General features: G+C 40.2%; 1 protein-coding gene and 1 long non-coding RNA gene across 2 annotated transcripts in view; one reads left to right on the top strand and one right to left on the bottom strand.

The window, feature by feature from the left end:
- The window catches only part of LOC134654266 (uncharacterized), a 290,346-nt gene that overhangs the window by 232,834 nt on the left and 34,112 nt on the right, over positions 1 to 23,400 (top strand). The window lies entirely within an intron of this gene.
- LOC134654261 (uncharacterized) lies at positions 13,354 to 16,346 on the bottom strand. Its single transcript, XM_063509727.1, has 4 exons — positions 16,156 to 16,346; positions 15,363 to 15,522; positions 14,653 to 14,824; positions 13,354 to 13,479 (listed from the first exon to the last, which is right to left on the bottom strand). Exons 1-4 carry the CDS (start codon positions 16,295 to 16,297, stop codon positions 13,390 to 13,392), a joined length of 564 nt encoding a protein of 187 aa, XP_063365797.1. The 5' UTR covers positions 16,298 to 16,346; the 3' UTR covers positions 13,354 to 13,389.

Here is a 23,400-nt window from a genome sequence, read left to right as displayed (position 1 = left end):
TATTTCGCTACATTTTTATATTGCAAAATTTTATTAGGTACGTCAAATTTGATGTGGTAAATAATTGTGTAGCAAATGATTTTGCTAAGGCAAATAACATATTGTCAAATACAGATACCTAAATTTTTTTAGCCTATATTGTGTCCCACTGCTGGGCAAAGGCCTCCTTATTTTTTTATGACCCTAAAAACGAAAGTTGCTGAACAAATGTTGGTCAGCATGAGGAGTATAGCCTACTTAACTGTTTAATTTATTGCTCCTGTTACAGGTAACACCCTGTATAAATATATTTTATATATGTATGTATGGGTATAGAAAAACCGGCCAAGTGCGAGTCGGACTCGCGCACGGAGGGTTCCGCACCATCAACAAAAAATAGAGCAAAACAAGCAAAAAAAACGGTCACCCATCCAAGTACTGACCCCGCCCGACGTTGCTTAACTTCGGTCAAAAATCACGTTTGTTGTATAGGAGCTCCACTTAAATCTTTATTTTATTCTGTTTTTAGTATTTGTTGTTATAGCGGCAACAGAAATACATCATCTGTGAAAATTTCAACTGTCTAGCTATCACGGTTCGTGAGATACAGCCTGGTGACAGACGGACGGACGGACGGACGGACAGCGGAGTCTTAGTAATAGGGTCCTGTTTTTACCCTTTGGGTACGGTACCCTAAAAATTGCTCGTTTAAAGGTATAAGATTTCTTAAAGGTGTCCGAATTTTACGAGTAGGTAACAAACTAATAATACCGGCAGTTTTCAACCTTATTTTTATTAATAACAATAATTCATGTGCTTATTACAATATTTTAAGGACCCTAATTATAATAAATACTTGAATTATCGCGAGCGAAAGGACACCCACGATGGGTCCCACGGTTAAATAATAGCAAGTGCTCATCGGTTTAGGGTATTTAATGATTGTTCAATTTAATTTGCGTCGACCGTTATTATGATGTGAGGCCCTTGGGCAAAGTTCTCTTGGGAAATATATACTTTATTTGCAATTTAAATAATTTTATTGCAACGAACTTTTGATTACACTCCTCGGCTCGGCACGGAGTGAAACATGTCGAGCGTTTTCCCGTGACCCGTTTTTGAATATATTTAATATGAACTTTTAAATTCCGCACCATCGACAAAAAATAGAGCAAAACAAGCAAAAAAACGGTCACCCATCCAAGTACTGACCCCGCCCGACGTTGCTTAACTTCGGTCAAAAATCACGTTTGTTGTATGGGAGCCCCACTTAAATCTTTATTTTATTCTGTTTTTAGTATTTATTGTTATAGCGGCAACAGAAATACATCATCTGTGAAAATTTCAACTGTCTAGCTATCACGGTTCGTGAGATACAGCCTGGTGACAGACGGACGGACGGACGGACGGACGGACGGACAGCGGAGTCTTAGTAATAGGGTCACGTTTTTACCCTTTGGGTACGGAACCCTAAAAACAGTTACGTAATAGGTAACCCATTACACATGATGGGTACAACACTATGTATATCTTTCCATTTACCTACTTATTTAAATTTATTCCTACTCTACTCTCTCATTTAGATGATGAAACTGAATTTATAGAGCTCCCAAGATGGTGCAAATGTTATTTAAACGTCATAATCTCATAAAAGTTTGACGTTTAAAATAACACTTTCACTGCCTGGGCTATAAAAATCCTTGTCAATTTAGCGTGGTCTAACTCTAATATTCTGAACAGTTCAGATATTTACGAGCAGGTATGTGTAGTTTTTATGCTACCATAAGTTAGTACTGCATTATCTATGTTTTTCCGGTTGCATCCCAAAGGTAATGTTAACGTACGTAGTACGTATGTACGTAGGCATATTAATAGGCACTAAGGAAATAAGGACGCCTGTACTGTAACCTGTAAACAAACGTTTATACCATACTGAAGGGAAACTATACCTTGTCGAGATTACAGTACATCGACTTATTTCGATTATTCATTTACCGGAAAATATTCCATGATTTGCGTAAATAAGTTCCAAGAAACTCATCAGATCCCACTTACTGATAGGTAGCCTAAAAATACCCTGTTGCCAAGCCCATTCACAAAATAAAAACTGAACGAAAAACCCTTATGTAAGTTACACCACCTTGTACTTAAAAAGATCAGAGTAGCTTTGCACTAAGCTCCCGAAATTGAGTCATTACGTACCTACAGAAACAGGCACATAATTTTATTGTCTATTTTCGTTAGTACCCAACAGGAATCGATTTTGTTTTAACAACCCAAAACAAACCTTAACTTGTTAGAAGTACAGTTTAATTACGAATGAAACAGCAAAGAGAGATGGCGGCTTTCGGGCATGCGCATTAGGAAAAGTTCGGGTCGATTGCGAACTGTTAATATGAGCACCTTCCAAGCGCATTGCTTAAAAAACCAGTATAAGGTATTACTTGAGCTCTGTACTTATTGTACATCATTAGAGTTCTCGATTATACTGGTTGTGTTTCCATTAAAGCTGGTAAAGTGATGTGAAGATTATCGTAGCGCCCTTGGCAACAGCTGATCGTCGGGTGGATTTTACTCAGGGGTTATTTTTAAGTATCAGAGGGTTTCCTAAGTACACCTCAATGGCTTGGAGAGATGGAGAGGAACTCTAAATACAAGTGGAAGGTGACTAAATATAGTTTATATTTAACACATTTTACCTAATGAAGGAGCCACGAGATACTTGATATTATTTAAACGTAGCGAGGAAATAGTTTTAATTCAATTAAAATCATAGGTACAGTCAGCATCAAATACATAGGGACGGCGAAAGTGGCCAAATATATCAGTACACACCCTTATTTCTACGGTAATAATGTTGTGTTACGATATATTCGGCCACTTCTGCCGTCACTATCTATTTGATGCTGTACGTTAAAATTCAGGTTAGAAAGGTAAAGAGTGATGGAAAGATGTTTTCATTGATTTTTTGAATCCAAGTCACGGACAAGACAAGACAAGACTGTCGCCACACCCAGCCAGGAACATGCTTGCTCCGGAGTCCGGACCAGCCGCCGTAACAGGGGACGAAATGATCATAATCGGATTCCTACAGACAGACCAAGCTATGTAAGCATGGCGTTTGCAACGATAATGTGTGGCATTAATGGGCGTGTTTTTTTTGTTGTCCCCTACACTTTTTTGTCAAATTTGGGATTTTTGATGCTATTTATACTCAGAATCACGAGCTCTGTCTATCCTAATAGGAGAAAAAAAGTGTCCCAAAATTTCCATACATTTTTCGATCTTTCAAAGTCTATGAAAAATGGTGACGTAATGGAAATAAAAACCTTAGGACACTTTTTTCTCCTATTAGGATAGAAAGAGCTCGTGATTCTGAGTAGAAATAACATAAAAAAATCCCAAATTTGAAAAAAAAGTGTAGGAAACAACAAAAAAAAAAATGCCCTAATGTCAAATTTCTATGAGAGCTAGCGACCCGCACTGGCTTCACCCGGGTTACACAAAACCGTAACAAATTATACACCTAAATTTTCCTCAAGAATCACTCTATTGATAACTGATGAAAATCCGTTCAGTAGTTTTTGAGTTTCTAGCTAACATACCCACAAACAGACAGACGCGGCGGCGTTACCAACTGAATTAATTAACCGCTCGAACGCCCGTGTCAAAAAATTTGTTACAAAATTAATAACCTTGAAATTGTAAATAGTTCTAATTGTCTGTGACGTATACGGGACAAGGCGTTCGAAGGGTTAAGAAAGAAGAATTAACATACAAAAATAATACACTATTAAACTATTAATACTATTATTATCTGTGCTTATACCTCAAAGAAAAGCCCAAATCTGTTCACGACATTTTAAAAGGGCTTTCCGAATCCCGACTCACGTCCGCCCCTAGCTGTTATACCCTGTATCGATCTGCGCGACCTTGGCAGTGAGCAGGGCCATCTGGGAGGGGGGGAGGGGGGAGAGGCGGGTGGAAGAGGGGGAGGGGGACTCATATTACAGGCCTAATAGGGGAAGCTAATACCTGTATAATCTTGCGAAACATAATTGAAAATTTATGTTGGTTCGTTATTGCGGTTGCGATATGTTTTAAGGTTTTATGAAGTTTGAGAATTAAATGATGTTTATTAGCCATTAATTGTGATTAGCGGAACTATGAATAATTGCAATATACTTAAGTATTAAAGAAATCGCTGGTTTTGTTAAATATGCTAGTAGCAAGTATTTGTAGTATAAACCATGTATAAGGGTATCATGTGTTTGGATCGATATTATTTTGCAAAGTATTGCATGGCAATAGAATTTCTGGTGCTTATCTTTTGTAAGACATTTTTTTGTTTCTATTTAGACATTTTTATAAATTAGTTTTTTGCTTGTTTTTATTAATGCTCGTGTTTATTTTATACTCAGATATTAACTCGGTATCAACATCTAGGTACTAAAGACATCAACACATCAAATACCACAAATGTATTCAGAAATAACGAAACTACTCTAAATAGAAACATTAGTAAACCCTCAAGCTCTCACAAAATCTTTGGAATCAGCAAGCAACAAGAAAATGACTTGGACCTCTCTGAAATGATTGTCTATTTAGATGAGGCCCAACAAGAAAGATTTATCCATAATTTAGACATAGAGGATACCGAGTTCCTCCGCTGGTTGGACGTCGACCCTGGACCTTCCTATTCCTTGGCTCGTCTCGAGAGATTCAGAAGACAGGCTTCAAAATCCCCTAGACTGCACGAAAAGAAAATTCACTTTAACCAGAATCTTCTTTCACATTTGATCAAAAAGAAACTTAAACAGGGAAAGAAGTCAGCTCAAGTACGCAGGCAAACGAGATTGGAAAAAATAATTCCAGAGTTGCGTTCCATGTATGACTCTAGTTCTTTAGGTCTCTTATTGAAGAGACCTAAATCAGTTTCTAATGGCTCTTTAAGAAGATCGAAGAGACAAGCAGACGCAGCCGAGTTTGAGGAGCTTCCGCGATGGCCTGGGATGCCGACCGAGCTGCCGGGCGCGCTTCGCCAGCGCCAAAATCATCTCAACACCAGCTTTGTCAAAAAGAAGATCATGAATATGATGATGCAATCCTTGTACTCGGCGCAGGTATGACTATTATTAGCTATGGATCTTATGTTACTTATTAGAGCCGATATACAGGATCATTCATAAATCGTGTTTCATACGCATGTGTTTCATACTCTGTACATTGAGTACCTATTTAAACACTTGTTCTAAAAGTCTGTGGACGTATTTTGTTGTGATTAATAAATTTTTTGACTAACACATTTACCGAGATTCATGATTACCCTACTTGTTACTTATGTACCTACTATACCTACTTAGATAGAACTGTCACGGACTCATAGAAGTCATAGAGTCAGTTCGGTAAGAGAAAAATCGTGGAATGTATGACAAGTCATAACATTACGTTTTTAACACTGCAATTATTAAGTCACGTGACTAGTACGGTGACTATGAATGTTGATAAGTAGGGATTTTTTTAAAATTATTAATTAATGTCAGAGCTACCTATTTAATTGTAATTTGAATTAGCGTTCCGCGTTAGTTTAAAGGAGCTTTACCGGGTAATATGATTACTTTATTGTTCACGACTTAAAAATCTCCCTGTATTATGTGACTATAATGTTCTTACAAAGACCATTGTCATACATGCTCTTTACAACTTGATTAGGTTAAATTGTGTTTTTTGAAAAACAAATTATAGCCAGCCTTTTATGAATGTAGTGGACATATTTCATACTAAAAGGGGGGGTTGCGGCAGGGGTAGGGGTTGGGACGCTAGTGTGCGTAAAGCACCATACCCAAAGGTATCATACTACATTCATAAAAGGCTGGCTATAATTTGTTTGTCTTCCCCATACATTAGAACACAATTTAACCGAATCAAACTGGACGTTTCCAATCAAGAACTTCTTAGGTCCTTTCACCTACGTGTGTTGATGATGTTTCAGGAGCGACTCTGGCCCCTAGGGCCAATTGTGGCAAAGTACGACCAACTGACCCCTTACCGCATGGCCTTCATCTTCTTGAAGCTGGATCAGCTGGTTCACGAGAGCCATTCTATCATGATCTACATAGATAGACCGTAAGTACTAATTTCCTTACTCTCAGGCGGTTGCCGGCCAGCTCTGCCGAATTTCACCTTCCCATACAAACGGAGTTTCGTTCTCATTTTAAAACTGCGTGTTGGATTGTAATGAAACTTTGCACTTACCAACAATGACACGAGGTATATCTATGCTTCTAATTAAACCTAGTTTATATAGCTCCATGCAGCTTATAAAACAAACGAAATAGAGCAAAGACAAATTTTGTATGAAAAACTTAAACTCGCTGTATTTTTTTAACTACCTATACTGTCGTCCAAAACAACAGTTTTATTCAAGTCTATAGATCGTGCCGCTCTGAAACGGCACAAAGTACTAATATTCAGAGCAATCTGGCTAGTCGTTTTAAAATGAGAGCGTAACTAGCGTTTGTATGGAGGACCGAGCTTGCTGAGTGGCTTATGAGGTTACCTACTTTGGTGTATTCTCATGTGTCCCCGGTCCCCGCCTTACGTGCCCGCCATACATGAGGCGGGGAAAAATGGGAATGATTTACATGCAGCGCGTATTCCCTGTGCCCGGCGAATCGTACGACTTTTAAGAAACAGAAGACTTGCGTTTTTAGGAATTCAAAGGGATCACGGTATGTGAAAAGTAGACTCAAAGCATACCTCAAGTAACTGCTTGAATACCTAAACGTGGCAAGCGATCGACGGCCCACCAGTTTCCTTCCGGACTTCCGGGGAAAAGTAACAACTTACTTACTTACTTGGCTGGCGCGATAACCCAAAATGAGTCTTGGCCTCCAACACAAGAGCACGCCACTTGGCTCGGTCCAGAGCGGTATCACTCCAGCTTTCGCTGACGCCGAGCTCACGGAGATCTGCCTCCACTCTGTGTCCGCCTAACGATATTTAGGATGACCAACAGGACGGCGTCCCGTTGGTCGACCCAAGTAGGCCCTTTTGGCTGCCCGATCTTCACCCATCCTTTCGAGGTGGCCAGTAAGCCAACGGAGACGATGCGCTTTGGTTTCACCTGGAAAAGTAACAATGTTTAAACTAAATGTGTGTTACAGGAGTACACAACCGTACATGACGATGACGAAACGCCTGCAGTTGTACTCGCAGCTCATGCGGAGGAGTGTAGACGTCACTTACCTGGTAGATCCTTCCCGAACGTCTTCATTAACACCATAAAAAAAAATTACACGTTTATTGCCAAACCTTCTTTCAATTAGTTTCGATTTCTATGACATGAATTAGAGGCCAATGGTTATGTAAATCACTACATAGTACCTATAAAAAAAGTCGCTTCCCGCTGTCTGTCCCTATGCATGCTTTGATATTTAAAACTACGCAACGGATTTTAATGCGGGTTTCTTTAAATAGGTAGAGTGATTCAAGACGAAGGTTTATGTATAATTTGTTAACCCGTGCGAAGCCGGGGCGGTTCGCTAGTGTTAAATAAAACAGTCGTCAGCAGTAAAAGACACACGACACACACATACATTTAATTGAACACAATCCCTAATCTGAACTTTTTAAATGCAATCATGCAATGGCAATCCTGAAAAGTAACGCGTTTCTGAACCAAGTGAATAACTTATGATTAACGAAAATGCGGGCAAACAATACATTACGATCACTTACAACTATTTGGGAAACAATAGAGACTCTCTTTAAGTTCTGCAACTTGCACAATGCTACATTAAATAAGTTTACAAAAGTTTGTACCCTCGAATCTGTTGACAGGTGGACTACATACAGGAGAGAGTGCCCAGAGACCAGGTGGTCAGGATCCGGCAGGCGCTCATCCGACATGAACAGGAGAAGCTGATGAAGGATCAGGTCCTTTACGGCAAGACCACCACTAAACTGTTGCAGAGACCCGAGAATTAAGTAGCACAAAGCTGCGTTATACAAATAAACATTAATGAACATTATGGGACAATCTTTCATAATATTTAAAACTTTCGCGGTTTGAACACATATTAACTCACACTTATAGACGGGTCTATCTCGAAATTTATTTTATTACCTACCTCTATTTACCGACGTTTCGACACAGGTTTCACTGGTCGTGGTCGCGGCTAACTGATGTCCCAGCAAAATGTCAAAACAGAGATTTACGCAGCTTCTCGACGAAAAGCGTATGAAAAAGTTTGGGGTAGACATCACATTTTCAAACCACCCACTACGTACACATAATGTTATGTGTGTGGTGTTGTGTGTGTTAAATTTCGCGATAGACCCGTCTATAAATGTGAGTTAATCTTTCATAAAACGACCTAGCCCCACGGTAAGCTCAATAAGGCTTAATTGTGTTGTGGGTACTATGACGACGATATATATATATATAATAAATAGATATAGATAAATAAAACACCCATGAATCAGGAGCTATCCGTGCCAACCCGGATTCGAACCCTGGACCATCGGCTTTATAGGCAGGGCCACTCACTAGAGTCACTAGGCCAGACCGAGCGTTGAATATAATTCCACACAATGTCCACATATATATCGGCTGTTTAAGCACTTTAAATGACTTATAACTCTTATTAGTGTTCACTCGGACTGCAATAGGCGCATAAGAAGTAGGTAGGTAACGAGACAATTTAAATGCATTACTCTGTACTGCAGTTTTTTTTATGATATAGGAGGCAAACGAGCATAATGAATGGCTTGATGGTAAGCGATTGTTACCGTCGCCCAAGTGCTACGCCTATGCCTCAGGTTCACTGTTATTCAGCGTTTAGTAACGTTGTACCGTATTAGCTGCAAAAGCGAATTTTGTAGTGCTGAATAACGGTTCAAAGGTGTACCTTTAAAGCACTTGCAGGTTAACCTTCAGTTCTACGACGGAATTTCGCGGTAGTTGTCATACGCGTCGCGTCCTCGAGAAAAGTTGATCAGGCGCAATATGGGTATTGGCTTTTAGTCGCGTGATAAAATAAGTGTCACGTGATGATAAAACAAGTGTGTGACAGGGAGGCAACACGTCGAACGTGGTTCGCGGTAGGCCCTCTGGCGTGGCTCACTCCGCGATTTCGTCGCTTTGCTACAGGCAGTGGCGTAGCTAGAGGATATGGCGCCCGGGGCAGGTACCAAATTTGCGCCCCCCCCCCCAAACGAAATGAACTAACGAAAGGGTTACTTTTTACTTATTAAAGTTTACTTTTGATTTAGACAAAAAGTGTTTTTTTAGTCCATCGGTGGCTAACAAGCATACGACACACCTGATGGTAAGCCGTCACCGCATCCTATGGACGTCTACACTCCAGGGGCGTTACATGATGCGCGTTGCCGACCTTTTTAAAACTTATGCACTTCTTTTTTTAAGGGGTGGGGCAGAAGTAGCGGAGGCTGGGGACGTTGTAACAGGGTACGGTTGAAACAGAGTTTCTTAGCTTATGGTCAGAGACCAGGGTGGGACGACTGCCCCACCTTGCCCCACCGTGGGTACGCCTATGGATCTGTCTGCCCCAGAGTAAAGTATCGCCTCCCTTTTGAGCACACCGCGTATTGAGCACACCGAGTTTTTTGGATACGACCGCAGCCTACCCAGAAAGGTGGCTACGAAATTATTGGACGTCACTGATGGAGATGTCAACACCGAGGCTCCCAATACTCCCTGACATGGGAAGGGTTGTGCCTTGAAAAATGAGGTTTTCTTAGCGGTAAACGCGCAAAATTGAGCCTTGGTGGGATTGAATTGGACTAAATTCTCCCGATCCCACACCGAAACTCTGGATAGAATGCTCTCAATACCTGACACAGGTTTTTCACGGCATTCTAGTATCACAGAACGAGCGATGTTGGCACGGCATGTGTTATGTTATACAGGTTGGTCCAAACCTTGCCGTCCAACATTTTTTTTTAGATTCCTCATGCTGTGGGCTATCAGAATATGTATGTTAGCCGACTTTTCGTAGTTTTCGAATTATGATTTTTATTACTTTTAACTTTTGCTCAGAAATTCCGGGGTAAAGCAATTATTTATTTAAAAAAAAAAACTATTGAACTTTTTTGAATATTTCTTTTTGTAACATAATACTTTACAAACGGCGCAGTTGCTAAAAAAAATCAGCATCCTCACTTGGCTGAGTTGGGAAAAAAAAGCGGCCAAGTGCGAGTCGGACTCGCCCATGAAGGGTTCCGTATTTAGGCGATTTATGACGTATAAAAAAAAACTACTTACTAGATCTCGTTCAAACCAATTTTTGGTGGAAGTTTACATGGTAATGTACCTCATAAATTTTTTTTAGTTTTATCATTCTCTTATTTTAGAAGTTACAGGGGGGGGGGGGACACACATTTTACCACTTTGGAAGTGTCTCTCGCGCAAACTATTCAGTTTAGAAAAAAATGATATTAGAAACCTCAATATCATTTTTGAAGACCTATCCATAGATACCCCACACGTATGGGTTTGATGAAAAAATTTGAGTTTCAGTTCGAAGTATGGGGAACCTCAAAAATTTATTGTTTTTTTTTTCTATTTTTGTGTAAAAATCTTAATGTGGTTCACAGAATACATCTACTTACCAAGTTTCAACAGTATAGTTCTTATAGTTTCGGAGAAAAGTGGCTGTGACATACGGACGGACAGACAGACGGACAGACGGACAGACAGACAGACAGACAGACATGACGAATCTATAAGGGTTCCGTTTTTTGCCATTTGGCTACGGAACCCTAAAAAGACAAACTTTTACGTTCAAGCATGTCAAGCTTAGATGTTGCCCTTACCTAAATAAATAAAAAATACAAGCGATTTCAAGGACTTTTGGTTATTTTAGAAACTGCTAGACCCTACGTTTTTTTAAAAGGTCAAAAAAGTGATACTTAATAGTCATAATTTGTCAGAGTCGCCGGTTAAAGGAACTGAGGTGGAAAGCTTCCAAATTAGTAATTCATTACAAAAATCCTCTTTTGTTATTTCTACTATTATTTTATGGGGTCACTTCCCTAACGCTATTTCATGTTATCAGTGCAAATACCACGAACAATTATTAGAAGGCATAAAAGCAACGCAAAGCTTCACCCCGGAATTTCTTAACAAAAGTTAAAAGTTAAACTCGAAAACTACGAAAAATCGGCTAACATACATGGGGTATATTCTGAAAACCAACGACGAGGACTCTAAAAAAATTTTTTGGAGGTCAAGGTTTGGACCACACTGTATACAGGGCACAGGGTGGCTAAAAAATAACTGCATTTCCGTTGCCAGGGAGGTTTTGGGTAGTGATGGGTAGGACATCAATTTAAAATGAGTTTGTATGAGTACCTCATTTTCTAAAATGAGGTGTTACAATGTCTTACTTCAAATGAGGTGAGGTACTAGCATATTTTCAGCGTCGACTATTCCATTAATTCCAACGGCGACAAAAATATTTCATGTATATACATATTTATGTATTCATAACTTCCTTTATAAATAAATAAATAGTAACATTTAATTGGAGTGCAATTCTGGAGGTTAAGAATAGAACTTTTAGGAGAAAGATAATTTTAGAATCAAGTAAAATGAATAGAGGAGTGAAGTAAGACATTTTTGCGGTACGAAGTACTGCGACAAATTAACAAAATGAGTGGTACAAATGAGGTGCCTCACGAGTGAGCGACTCAACACTAGTTTTGGGATTATACTGAGCAATTTTTACTATGAGACCAACCCCTAAGTCGCGAAAAAAAAAAAAATTGACTGTTTCCTACATTTTGGCTGGTCCATTTTCTATGGGAGGTCTTTTGCCCATTTTGGCGCCCCCCCCTTGGACGGCGCCCGGGGCACGTGCCCCCCCCTAGTTACGCCACTGGCTACAGGTAGCTAAAAGTACATCCGTTCCGCCCCAATTTTGTGGAAAGCCATAAAAGCCGCGCGTGGCGCTGTCGCCACCTAATAGAGGCCATATCTGTGCTGATCGTAACAGACGCGTTTTGTTAGAGAGTGAGTCTTCTGTACTTACTTAGTACTATTATTTATTCTGTGACCACGCTATTGAAAGAGGCGGACACTGTTGCGTAGATATAGTCTGTCAAGCAGGATATGTCAGTAGCAATGTAAAGCAAACTAAAATATGGTATTCCTAGGAAACGAACCAAAAGCAATGTATTAAATGTAAACAAAACAGTTCCACAGATAAGATTTAAATGACACGCGATTTTCGAACAATTCAAACGTAGTGTTGCTAACCAGCGGTTATTCTGCCGCCTTTTTCTACTGACAAAATTTGCGTGACCACTGTCCGACCGAATATCATATCCGAATTGATTGTAAAATAAGTACCCCAGATGTCAGATTTCACTGCCCCTCAAACTAAGCTTCTCCTGAAAGCCCATGGTTTTTCGGCTACCTACTATTGTGGTCCACTATCTCGGTTCAATAATTAATGACCTCGTATGACGGATGCCGGGACCATCTGACAGCTCGAGGTTTGATGGAGGTATGACAGTTCAGAGGATAGTTTCAGGCCTTAATTGGGATGTGACAGGTTGTTATTATTATTAATTACCTAATAACGCAGGAGTTTAGGAACTGTCTTTGATATTGGCTTAACTTAGGATCTTGGGGCGTAGTATAAAGCTAATAAGTATCCCGCTCTAGCCATTACGAGAAGCTATAGTTTTCATTTTTATAAAAAACATAGCTGTGTAGCAGGGCTGTAACGAAACCGTGAAAATCGATAAGTTCGCAAATTGCGGGCATCTTTCTCTGTCACTCTAATTACGCCTTCATTGGAGTAAAAGAGATCCCCGCAATTTGCAAATTTAAGATGTTTTGGTGTCTGTCGTCCGTCCTGAACCTAAATTATGGCATTAAGGTACTCGGGTAGTAATAAAATAAAAAGTCTAATAAGTAATAGTTTAATTGTGATAACAACCAAGTTACTTAGTTAAAACTAGTTGTGTTGGGCATCTTACGCACGATGCCGGCACGCAACGTAAACGACACTTTATGGTTCCTCTACACGTTGGCCCAATCTAGTGGTCCAATATGATGGGCCAACGTGTAGAGAGGGTAGTGGTGTCGGTTGGCTTATGGCGCGCGGGATGGCCGCGGTGTCGGTTTTTCGTCCGCACATCAAAGGCAGTGAGGCCAGCGATGGTGCGTACGCATCTAAACGTGGCCCATCCCATAGTGCGTGTTCTCAACCATCGCATTGCCACCTCGTTGGTCCAGCGCTGGACCATCATAGTGTAGGGGAGCCATGGGATGCCATTAGTAGTTACCACTGCTATGTAACGACTTAGTGGTATCTAAATTCTAATATGATAAGTGTGATAGCCGCGTAGGGAGTGGGTCAGAATGAAGCTGACCAGTTAAAAGTTCCTGTTGACGGCACTCTTGGTGTCTAGAACTTCGGCTTCTTCTTCTATTCTGAGTAATACGTCGAGGACTTGCCGTTTTATCTGCATGATAAATAAGTAAATATTATAGGACATTATCAATTATCACACAAAGTCCAACAGTAAGCTCAATAGGGCTTGTGTTGTGGGGTACTTAGACAACGATATATGTAATATATAAATATTTAAATACATAGAAAACACTCATGACTCAGGAAAAAAATCTGTGCTCATCAAGTCATCACACAAATAAATGCCCTTACCAGGATTTGAACCCGGGATCATCGGCTTCATAACGGCCAGACCGGTATGATATGGTCATAAATAAAAAAAAAACAACGGGTTGCACTCAGGGAGCGCCGGCAGAAGTGAAAACTCAATGAGTAGTGCAAAATACACTATGTATAATTGAGGTTAACGCCATCTAGCGTTAGCGTTAATTACTTGAAACCCCTAAGCACATCACTGTTAGTACTCGAGTTATATTAATACCAGTTAGAACGAAACTCACTAGATGGCATTTAAATCAATAAAGAAAAACTCAATGACATTACATGTAACAGTTTTTCAAGTAATGTCATTGAGTTTTTCTTTATTGATTTAAATGCCATCTAAATGAGTGGCCATCTAAATCTTACGGTCACGTGATCGACTTACGCTGTCTCGAGTTTAACATTTTTTCCCCACCTCAAAAAGTGCACAGCGCCGCTAAAGAAGTTTTCACTTCAGAAATATAATCCAGCCTAAATACGTCTCACTGCTGGGCACAGGCCTCCTCTCATGCGCGTGAGGGTTTGGGCTATAGTCCCCACGCTGGCCCAATGCGGGTTGGGGACTTCACATTCCTTCACAATCCTTTCAATTTCTTCGCGGATGTATGCAGGTTTCCTCAAGATGTTTTCCTTTACCAAAAAGCAAGTGATAAATTGCTGCGACACAGCCAGAAAGGAAGATTTTCGCTCGATCTACTCTTCCGACCATCTCTAAGTGAAGTAGGTACATATGTGTACCTACTTGTGTGCAAGAGTTAGAAGCGTGAAAGTGCTTGTAGACGGTCTCCCCTGATAGACGGTCTTCTCCATATTTACCTTAGTATAAGAACACATCTGCTAGAAGTATACTTACAGGAGCGAGTTTCTAGGGAATCCGTGCACACTAAATGAGGTAGTTAGCAACCTGAACACTGCTAGGTTTCGTGGAGGAGCTGGGGCCTAGCAAAACTAACTAAGAACACACCTGATTCTGATAAGTTTTAGGCAGCCTCTTAGTGCTCTGGCAGACGCTGGCAAAGAACAGCTCCAAGGAGTCCTGGTCTCCAGAGCCAGTGTCCCAGGTTTCTGACTCTGGTTCCGATTGTATGTCTTTTTCTGTTTCGTCGATCTTCACGTCTCTTTGTCGCCTTTGCGTTCTGAAATGTAATAGATTGTACCTTTTAGCCGCCGTAGATATATAAGACATACAAAATCAGGCTTATTTCGCTGCGGTCTGATCAGTCTGATGACAAAACTTCGTGTAACTTTCACTTCGTACCGCCGGTGACATAAGCAGGCTCGATGGTAAATTCTATGGCGGTTAAAAGCAGTGCGGTATGGTGGTATAATTTCATATAAGTGGAAAAAGAGGAAGAATCAAGTTATTTTTCTGAGTATAAAGTCATAGGTATAGTGGAATGAAACACCGAAGATACAGCGATCTTGAAGCAACGCGGCTGAAATTGTTAGGACGCGGACGGTCAGCTGCAGAGAAAAAAAATACTTCAGGGCGGGGCCCCCCTGCATATAAGTTTGTATGCATAGATGCTAAACTACTAGTATATCTGACTGTACACCAGTATTTAGGGTATTCGCTACCAGTATTTAGGGTACGGTGTGCTCGCTTTAGTAGTGAGTGACCCCTTGTTTACATTTCTTGAAGGGCTTATTTATTGTAATATTTACATGTATTACCTTCGGATGGTCATGTAGGGTAGCACGAAGGACATCCTGTTCTGAAACCGCCACTTCTTACACGGTGTGCCCGCTTTAGTAGTGACCCCTTGTTTACATTTCTTGAGGGACTGCCGAAGGGAGTCGCGGAGGATTTTCCATTCTCGCTTTAGAATTTCGCCTGTGGAGGACCATTCAATTGTAACGGTATGATGTATAATTTATCTTGTAAGTAGGTACATGCCCCGTACGCGTACGCCAGGCCTACATTGTGCAATAAGGACGGATAAAAATTGATAAAATACTTTAAACCGGTAGAAATCTGATTAAGCAACTTTATTGCAATGTTTTAATACGATTCCTATTTGTAATATTAATAACATCTTTCGTTTTCGTATTCGATCTGTCTCATAACCGGCTACCTTGGCACTAGAACAGCTGATGCATAGCTCCGATCCAACCGGTATTTACTTTCTACACAACTTTCAACCCTACGCTCTACTAAATAAAACTCAAACTGTAACCACATTGGTTCTAGCCACGCTTGGTCACAAACTAACGGCCTTCAGTCAAATCTCTACTTAACTAAAACTCTATAAAGTTCAAATTCAAATGGCTTTATAAATCCGCACTGAGCACAGTTAACGCGCAACGAAGCGAGGCAACTACAGTCAAAATTAAACTTTAATGTTACGTAAATAACGTTCAAACTCAACTGTTTATTTATTTCCTCCTCAATCGCTCTAAAACTTTTCATTAACGACAGTCAAATAAGAACTCTAATGTAACGTAATTAAGTTTAAGTTTTACTCACTGTTCTCTCCCAACCGTTCCGATATCTCTGCCCAGCAGCGATCTCTCACATCAATATCTCTATGGTTCTCATTTCTAGTATCATAAAGAACCGGGTATTTTTTCACTTCGTCGATGAGTTTTTCTCTGTAGACCCTCGACATGGTGGCGAGCGATCCAAAGCGAGGGCGGCGCGATACTGCGCGATGCGAGATATAGCGACGTTGCCATCGCGTGCGGTGTGCGCCGTGGCTAACACGGAGCGCGGGTCACGCAGAAGCGGGAATAGGTAGAAATGTTGAAGGGTACCGTTCGGATTGCATTACTACTGCAGTAATGCGGCGTGACATTGCTGTCTTCTGCATTACTGCCGCAAATATCAAAATCGATATTGCTGCACGGATTTTTGACAGTATTGTCAAATCGGTCAGTCGATCCCGGCAGTATGTGATGTCGCGCTGCAATACTGCTGCAGTAATGCTCGTATAGTCTGATCTGAATCCAAAAGGTACCTTAAGTAGTTAGTACCTAAGGTAATGGTTGGCAAATGAGTTGATGTGAATGAACACAGAACAGTTACAACAGTTGCAGTTCCGAAGTGCAAAAGCTGTTGAATACTGTTGTTGTTGTTGAATATTGTTGTTGTAGCAACTGTAGCAAATTAACAATAATTTTAAAATTATGCTGTTATTACATTATGTGTTGTTGTGTGTGTCACTACAACTATTGTCTCGATACCCATAGAATAAATAGGTATTTAAAAAGCAAATTAACGTAAATGTATGCTTTTTGTTTATTGTGAGGTCACATGTAACAACAAGGACAAGGAAAGAATGGTGCCAACTGAATAAGTTGAGAACCGGCTGCGGTCGCTCACGTTACGAGCATTCCTGCACAAATATTATGGATGGATAGAGTCTCCAAGGTGCGATGGCGGGGCTCCTGTGCAGGACATCATTCAATACTGCCCACTTAGCAAATACGACGGAAACCCTGCAGATTTGTTTACCCTCGACAATGACGTAATCCAATGGATAAAGAAGTTACAAAACCCTTCTAATTTAAAAGTATTAAAACTACTGGGATTAAGAGTCGCGTTTAATATATTATTTATTACCTTTGTAGTAGGTAACAAATTGTTACTAAAATAAATAAAAATGTAAATAATGTAAATGTTAATGTGTGTAATGTTGTGTAGGTAAATGTGAATATAATGATATCTACATAATTATGTAGGTATTTCAATTTCTGTTTAACACAAAAGTTCAACAAGTCATTAGCGTAGGCAGAAAACCGTGTCCCATCTACAACCATATTCTATGTCATCGCGCTGCGCGCTGTCGCCAGCTCGCTGTCGCTACGCACCACGCATTATTATTAACACAAAACCAATTTACCTAACCACCCGATCAAGCTATAATCAACTTTATTGTCATAGAAATAAGATTTTGATTGAATGCAAGTATGTTGGTAAAGTTTTCCAATTGAACCACTTTATCTACTCACTCATTTAGACTATAATCAACCTTGTTTCTATTGCAATAAGGGTGTAACGGGATGTAAGTACGTTGGTAAAATGTATCAATGGATAAATAATCGTGTTTCGTAGGTAATGAGGTTGATTTTCGATTGATATCGGTTGTTGTTTACTAGTTAGAGGCACTGGTGGCACTGGGCGACCGGGATGAAGGAGTTAACTGTTTGAGTTAGCGTTTAAAAATACTCTCGCTGTTCAACACGTATAAAATAATTACCTAAGTTGGTAAGTTTATAGAGTACTAAGAGTACTATAGTCTGGCAAACACAACTTGTCAGTCAGTATACCTTCTTAGTAAGAACTTAGCACACTGTTACTGGTGAATTCTCAATATAACTTGAGGCTTCGGTCTCGTTAAAATAAAACATTCTTACGGTAGATGTCGTTGTGGGCCTCTCTAAGGGAGGAATAGATTTGCACGCTTCTGGTAAGCCTCGGTAGCTCAGTTGGTTTGCAGCGATTAGACCGATACTTCCATTTTGTCTAAAATTCTTATTTTTCAAACTATAATTTAATTCCATTTACCTACTTATTTGCATCAGTAGGTATAAAAAGTAGAGATGCCCCGAATAGTGGTTTTGGCCGAATACCGAATATTCGGCCCCTCTCTCGGCCAAATACCGAATTTTTTTTTTCTATTTTTGTGTGAAAATCTTAATGCGGTTCACAGAATACATCTACTTACCAAGTTTCAACAGTATAGTTCTTATAGTTTCGGAAAAAAGTGGCTGTGACATACGGACGGACTGACGGACAGACAGATATGACGAATTCATAAGGGTTCAGTTTTTGGCCATTTGACTATGGAACCCTAAAAAGGGTCTTCGTATTTAACAACTTTCCAAGAACACATTCTAAATAAAAATATACCTTCATAGTTTTTGGTTATTTTTATTGTGCAATTTTTCTTTTTAAGTAGGCGCAACAGATATTAATTCGGTATTCGGCCGAATAGTAGGCAACATTCGGCCGAATACCGAATATTCGGCAAAGTGGCCGAATAGGCCGAATACCGAATAGTTGCCGAATATTCGCGGCATCTCTAATAAAAAGGGCCAGTTGATACTAAAATAAGTGGTGAATTGGTGATAATACCTAATATTAACAGTAAAGATATATATCACATTTTTTGGGGACAGAAAACAAGACAACGAAAATAATTTTGACCCCGATCGTGACGATCGTCTTAGTGATTAGTGCGCCATTTTCAATTCATTTCGCATGCACCAATCAGCGTGAGCGATGTTCAATGTCCTATCAAATAAGATCAAAACCGTGACAAATTGTTAATTCAGAATCGTGCTTCATATCCACGCTTCACCGCGCATCGTGTCGTCCCTCTCGCACCTGCGCGCGCGCATTATGCCTTCCCTCTCGGCGGCGCGGCAGACAGCGCGTCGCCTGCGCAGGGTGACGTCATGCTGAAAACGATGGTATTTTGAGCTTTATTGTTATAGGCACAGGTATTAAAATAGAATGAGTTGAGGAAGTGTAAAAATTGTAAGTTATGTTTCGTTTACACTGATACTGATACTGATACTAGGGGTAACTCCAGCCAGCAGATCCTGCAGCAAGGACTAGGAAGAGGAGACTACAGGGGGGAGGCGTAGTTGAGGCAAATAGTCCTGTAAGCTCGTATGACTCTGCTGATTCAACCTAAGCGGCATCGAGTCAGTGGAGGTGTCAGCGTCACCTCACACCGGCTAAGCCTCAAACGCGAAATCAAACAAAGTACGCGCGCAAACCAGCTTATTACGCAACAACCCCTGCCACCCCTCCGTAGGCGCCCGCAGCCTGCCCGAGACACCGGAGCACCCAGTAGATAGGACTGGAGTGTAGGGTTTGCAGTCAGGATAGTAGGAGAGACGGGAAATTTTGAGCCGACCCGAATACAGGCATCGTGAAGTCAGCATGGGGTATAGATAGATACTATACTTGGTGTGTAATAAATACTTGGTTGTGAGGGAATATGACTGCTTTTTCTTCCTGTCTTCTTCATGTCTTCTTCTTCATCTTGTCTTTATTACGTAATCTCTGATCTAATCAAAGCGTGCTAGGTCACTTGGGGCTCCGTATTAGATATCCTACCGCTAGTGCCGCCACCGTTTTCCGTTTCCTCTGGCTCTGATTCCGTGTCCGTTTCCGGTTGTTTGTATATTTTTTTTTCCGCTTATTTTTTTTTTAGGCTGCTTCTGTTTTCAGATATGTACTCCAAATAGGATCGGGGTCGGTTAGTAAGTATAGTGTCGAATGTCGTTAAGTGAGTCCTCCCACGTATATATCGGGCGTCCCTCCTTCCTCTCTTTCTCTTTATATTCCAGAGCTGCGTGGAGTGCTGCGTTTTCTTGCGATAATGAAGAAAGCAGGTAGTGGTCATTAAGTTTCTTGATCGACGACCAAGTATGTGCTTGCGTAGCGTACGGTGAGCTTCGGTAAGGTGGACGAAGGATTTTGTCCTGTTGTATAAGTGTAGTGTAGCACAGGTAGCGCAGCTTGTAGATATAGGAATGTTACATTCCTTCAATTCCTCGCGCCCCGGCGTGGTCGTGGTGAAAGTAGCCGTGCCTCGTACCCTTATTTTTTTGGCATTTATTGCAACTGCACATGTTGTGATGGGCTGTAAGACCCTTGAAGCCGGATAGTATAAAAAATAATTCTGAAGCGGTGTCCGCCATTACTTCTGCGGGCCTTTGTATTTTGATTCGTTTCTTTGAGCCGACTGTCTTGCGTATTTTGCTCGCCTTTTACAACCCTTTACAATCGCCCAGTATGTCTCGCTGTACATTGAAATCAGTGGGTTCCGTAAGAGGTCCCTTCTTTCCCTTTTTAAGCTACACCCACCTACAGGCATAGGCATCTTTCTTACTCAATTACCTCTATCCTAACCCAGTCCAGTTGTTAGGAATAAAATAAAGTTGCCGCTATAGGTATACAGTAGGCACATGAGACCGCCACGACATTATCTGAAGTAACAACTTCCACCAACCAAACTCGTGCGAAGGAAAAAAAATTGTGTACAAGCAGCGTCCCTCGTGAGTCGTGACGCATGTTAATTTAGAACAAATTTGGAATGGTATTGTAACGACGAAATTAACATAGAGTTCGTTTTATCAAGTTGCATCTTTCGGTACTTATACTAGTATGTAGTTGCCTGTTTTGGGGCAAGATTGAAGGTAATCGTCTACATTTGCTCGTAAAGAGACAGCAACATACACAGGTACTCAACATAGTTCAAGTATTGCTTGTACTGCTACCCTGCTTAAAACAGACAATGCAATTATACAGAGATTCAATCCACATGAGCATGTTATTTGGAGGTAAAATGGAAATCTCTCACCAGGTAACTCGTACTCATGTCTCGACTTCGCTGAGGTTTACTTCGGCGTATGCGCAGTGATTTTACACATTTTAAAATAATAAAAAATACGTTAAACCGGCATTTCTCGGGATGAGATATTTTAATAGTAATGAATAGAATCATAGAATCGAAACCGAAACACACAAAACGCGCGCGGTCATTTATATACAAAAAAAAGGCACAGTCCGGCCCGGCCCGCACATCTGGCGACAAAATGGTATAGCGTACACCCTTGTAAAACACCCCGGGACGCGTCCGACCTCGGTGACGGTCAAAACAAAACTCTGTAAAAATTGTAAGTTATGTTTCGTTTACACTATGAAAACTTTTTTGCAAAGATATGGCAAACTACATTCTGAAATAACATGAAAATTTACATGAACATTCATTTATCTATTTATGTCTGGTATACTAGTTTTCGTGGCTAGGAATATTAATACAAAGAAATTAGAACGAGTAGGATTTTTACATAGGTATAGGTAAAAACACTAAAAACCGATGAAAAACTTTTACTCGCTCTATTTTTCTTGTTCCTACTCATACAAATTTTTGGCAACGAAAACTAGCACCTGACATAAAAAAAACAACGCGTTTGCATCAGGGAGTGCCGGCAGAAGTGAAAACTCTTATCACTATTGCAAAATGTCTGCAGCACTATTTATAATTGAGGTTAACGCCATCTAGCGTTATTTCGTCGCATTACTTGAAACCCCTAAGCACATCACTGTTAGTACTCGAGTTATATTAATACTAGTTAGTGCGAAACTCACTAGATGACATTGAAGTAACAGTTTTTCGATCAGGTCACGTGTCCGTCTTACGTCTTACGGTCACGTGACACCTGTTACGAGTGTAACATTTTTTCCCCATCACAAAAAGTGCACAGCGCCGCTAAAGAAGTTTTCACTTCGCTAATGATCATGCTTCATCTCATGCCAAATTCCTAATAAATAAGTAAGACATGTCGTTTTGAAAAAATGTTTTATAAAATATAGTATAAATAGATATCTTATGTATCTTAGACTACCTTTAACTACCGAATACCGAATCAATACAAGTTAGATTTTTTTCTAGCGTGTAATTTGACACGGTAACACTATCGCGTCAGATTAAATGACAAATCTGACATGACGAGGCGACAAAGTGACAAGTGGTATAGGATGACGAAATTGACAGATGATGGCGATAACCACACGCAAAAAAGTATCATGGGGGTGAAGGAAATGGCAGGTTTTTACAATCTGAGTCAGATCTTAAGGAAAAAAGACACGTGGAAATCAACCACCAAAGAGAATTGAGTAGGTATAGAGGCTTATTGTCATAGTAAATTTTGTAGTCACAGTAAACTTATACTGCCATCTTTCGACACAGGATTAAAACTTTTAGAACGCCACATGACTTGACCCATGTTCTTTCACCGATATGTGTTAAAATTTAAAATTGTTAAATATCAAACGGTGTCGCCATCTACACGAGTATAAGCTAAATATAATGGCGCTCTCTTTTTGAGCATATTTTTATTTTATTTTACGAGGCACGTTTTTTGTTGGACTTACACTTGCAACTTATCTTATACTTACACTTCATAGATCTTTGAGTTCTTACTCGCTTTGAAATGTTATAATGTGGAGGATAACATTACTGGATAGTCTTTTTTCCGAATTAAATGTATTACAACTTTAAGTCTACCATTAGTTTTTTTTCTGCAACAAAGATTAAATAACTAAATATATTACAAACGTACCTTTACTATAAAATAATCCTTTAACAGATACAAGACCGAGGCCAACCACTGCAGTGACATTCAATCTGCAAGTCGATCAACCGTCCAGTCAATGTAAAACCGACCTTATTGCCTAGTCATAAGATTTATATTGAGGCCGTGCGCGCGCGCAGTTATCTAGGACAATGCCTAGCTCGAATGACAGTAACTTGAAGCTTCCTACACCCTAACATGTGTCTACTTTGTTGCTGTGTGTTCGTTGAGAATATTTGCTTATCTATGATATATCCCACTGCTGGGCCTAGGCTTACTCTAAATTTCTAGTTTCCATATTAGTACCTAAATCCCCAAAATTTGTCCCGTGTCCCCTACTTTTCCCCCGGTAAAAGCCTTTAGTTTCATTGCACCTTCATTTCGTTTTACTTTTTTACGTTTTTTACCCCTTTACTTTTCTATATCTATAAATTTTAGTAAATGGGTAAAACAAATTTAAAGTGCAATTTCATACCCCGCAACGGAGCTAGCAAAACCGTAGCATATGACAGTTTTGTGTCAGGGTTGGCGATTCTGATGAACCATTTTGCTTTAACTTTATTGTATGTAAGATTAATAAAATTGATCGAGAACCTTGTTGACCCTCTTCCGATAT

The sequence above is a fragment of the Cydia amplana genome, chromosome 14 (genome assembly GCF_948474715.1).
Source record: "Cydia amplana chromosome 14, ilCydAmpl1.1, whole genome shotgun sequence".
In the NCBI taxonomy this organism is placed as follows: Eukaryota; Metazoa; Arthropoda; class Insecta; order Lepidoptera; family Tortricidae; genus Cydia; species Cydia amplana.
Note: the sequence above shows the minus strand (reverse complement) of the source record. Positions and strands in the feature narration are given on the sequence as shown.

Excerpts from the sequence above, each read along its gene's own strand:
- LOC134654261 (XM_063509727.1), bottom strand. The coding sequence starts at position 16,297 with ATGTCGAGGGTCTACAGAGAAAAACTCATCGACGAAGTGAAAAAATAC. Across the intron at positions 15,523-16,155 it reads GGAACGGTTGGGAGAGAACA|GCGAAATTCTAAAGCGAGAA; the intron begins GTGAGTAAAACT and ends GGTCCTCCACAG. Across the intron at positions 13,480-14,652 it reads CTAAAACTTATCAGAATCAG|ATAAAACGGCAAGTCCTCGA; the intron begins GTGTGTTCTTAG and ends TTTATCATGCAG.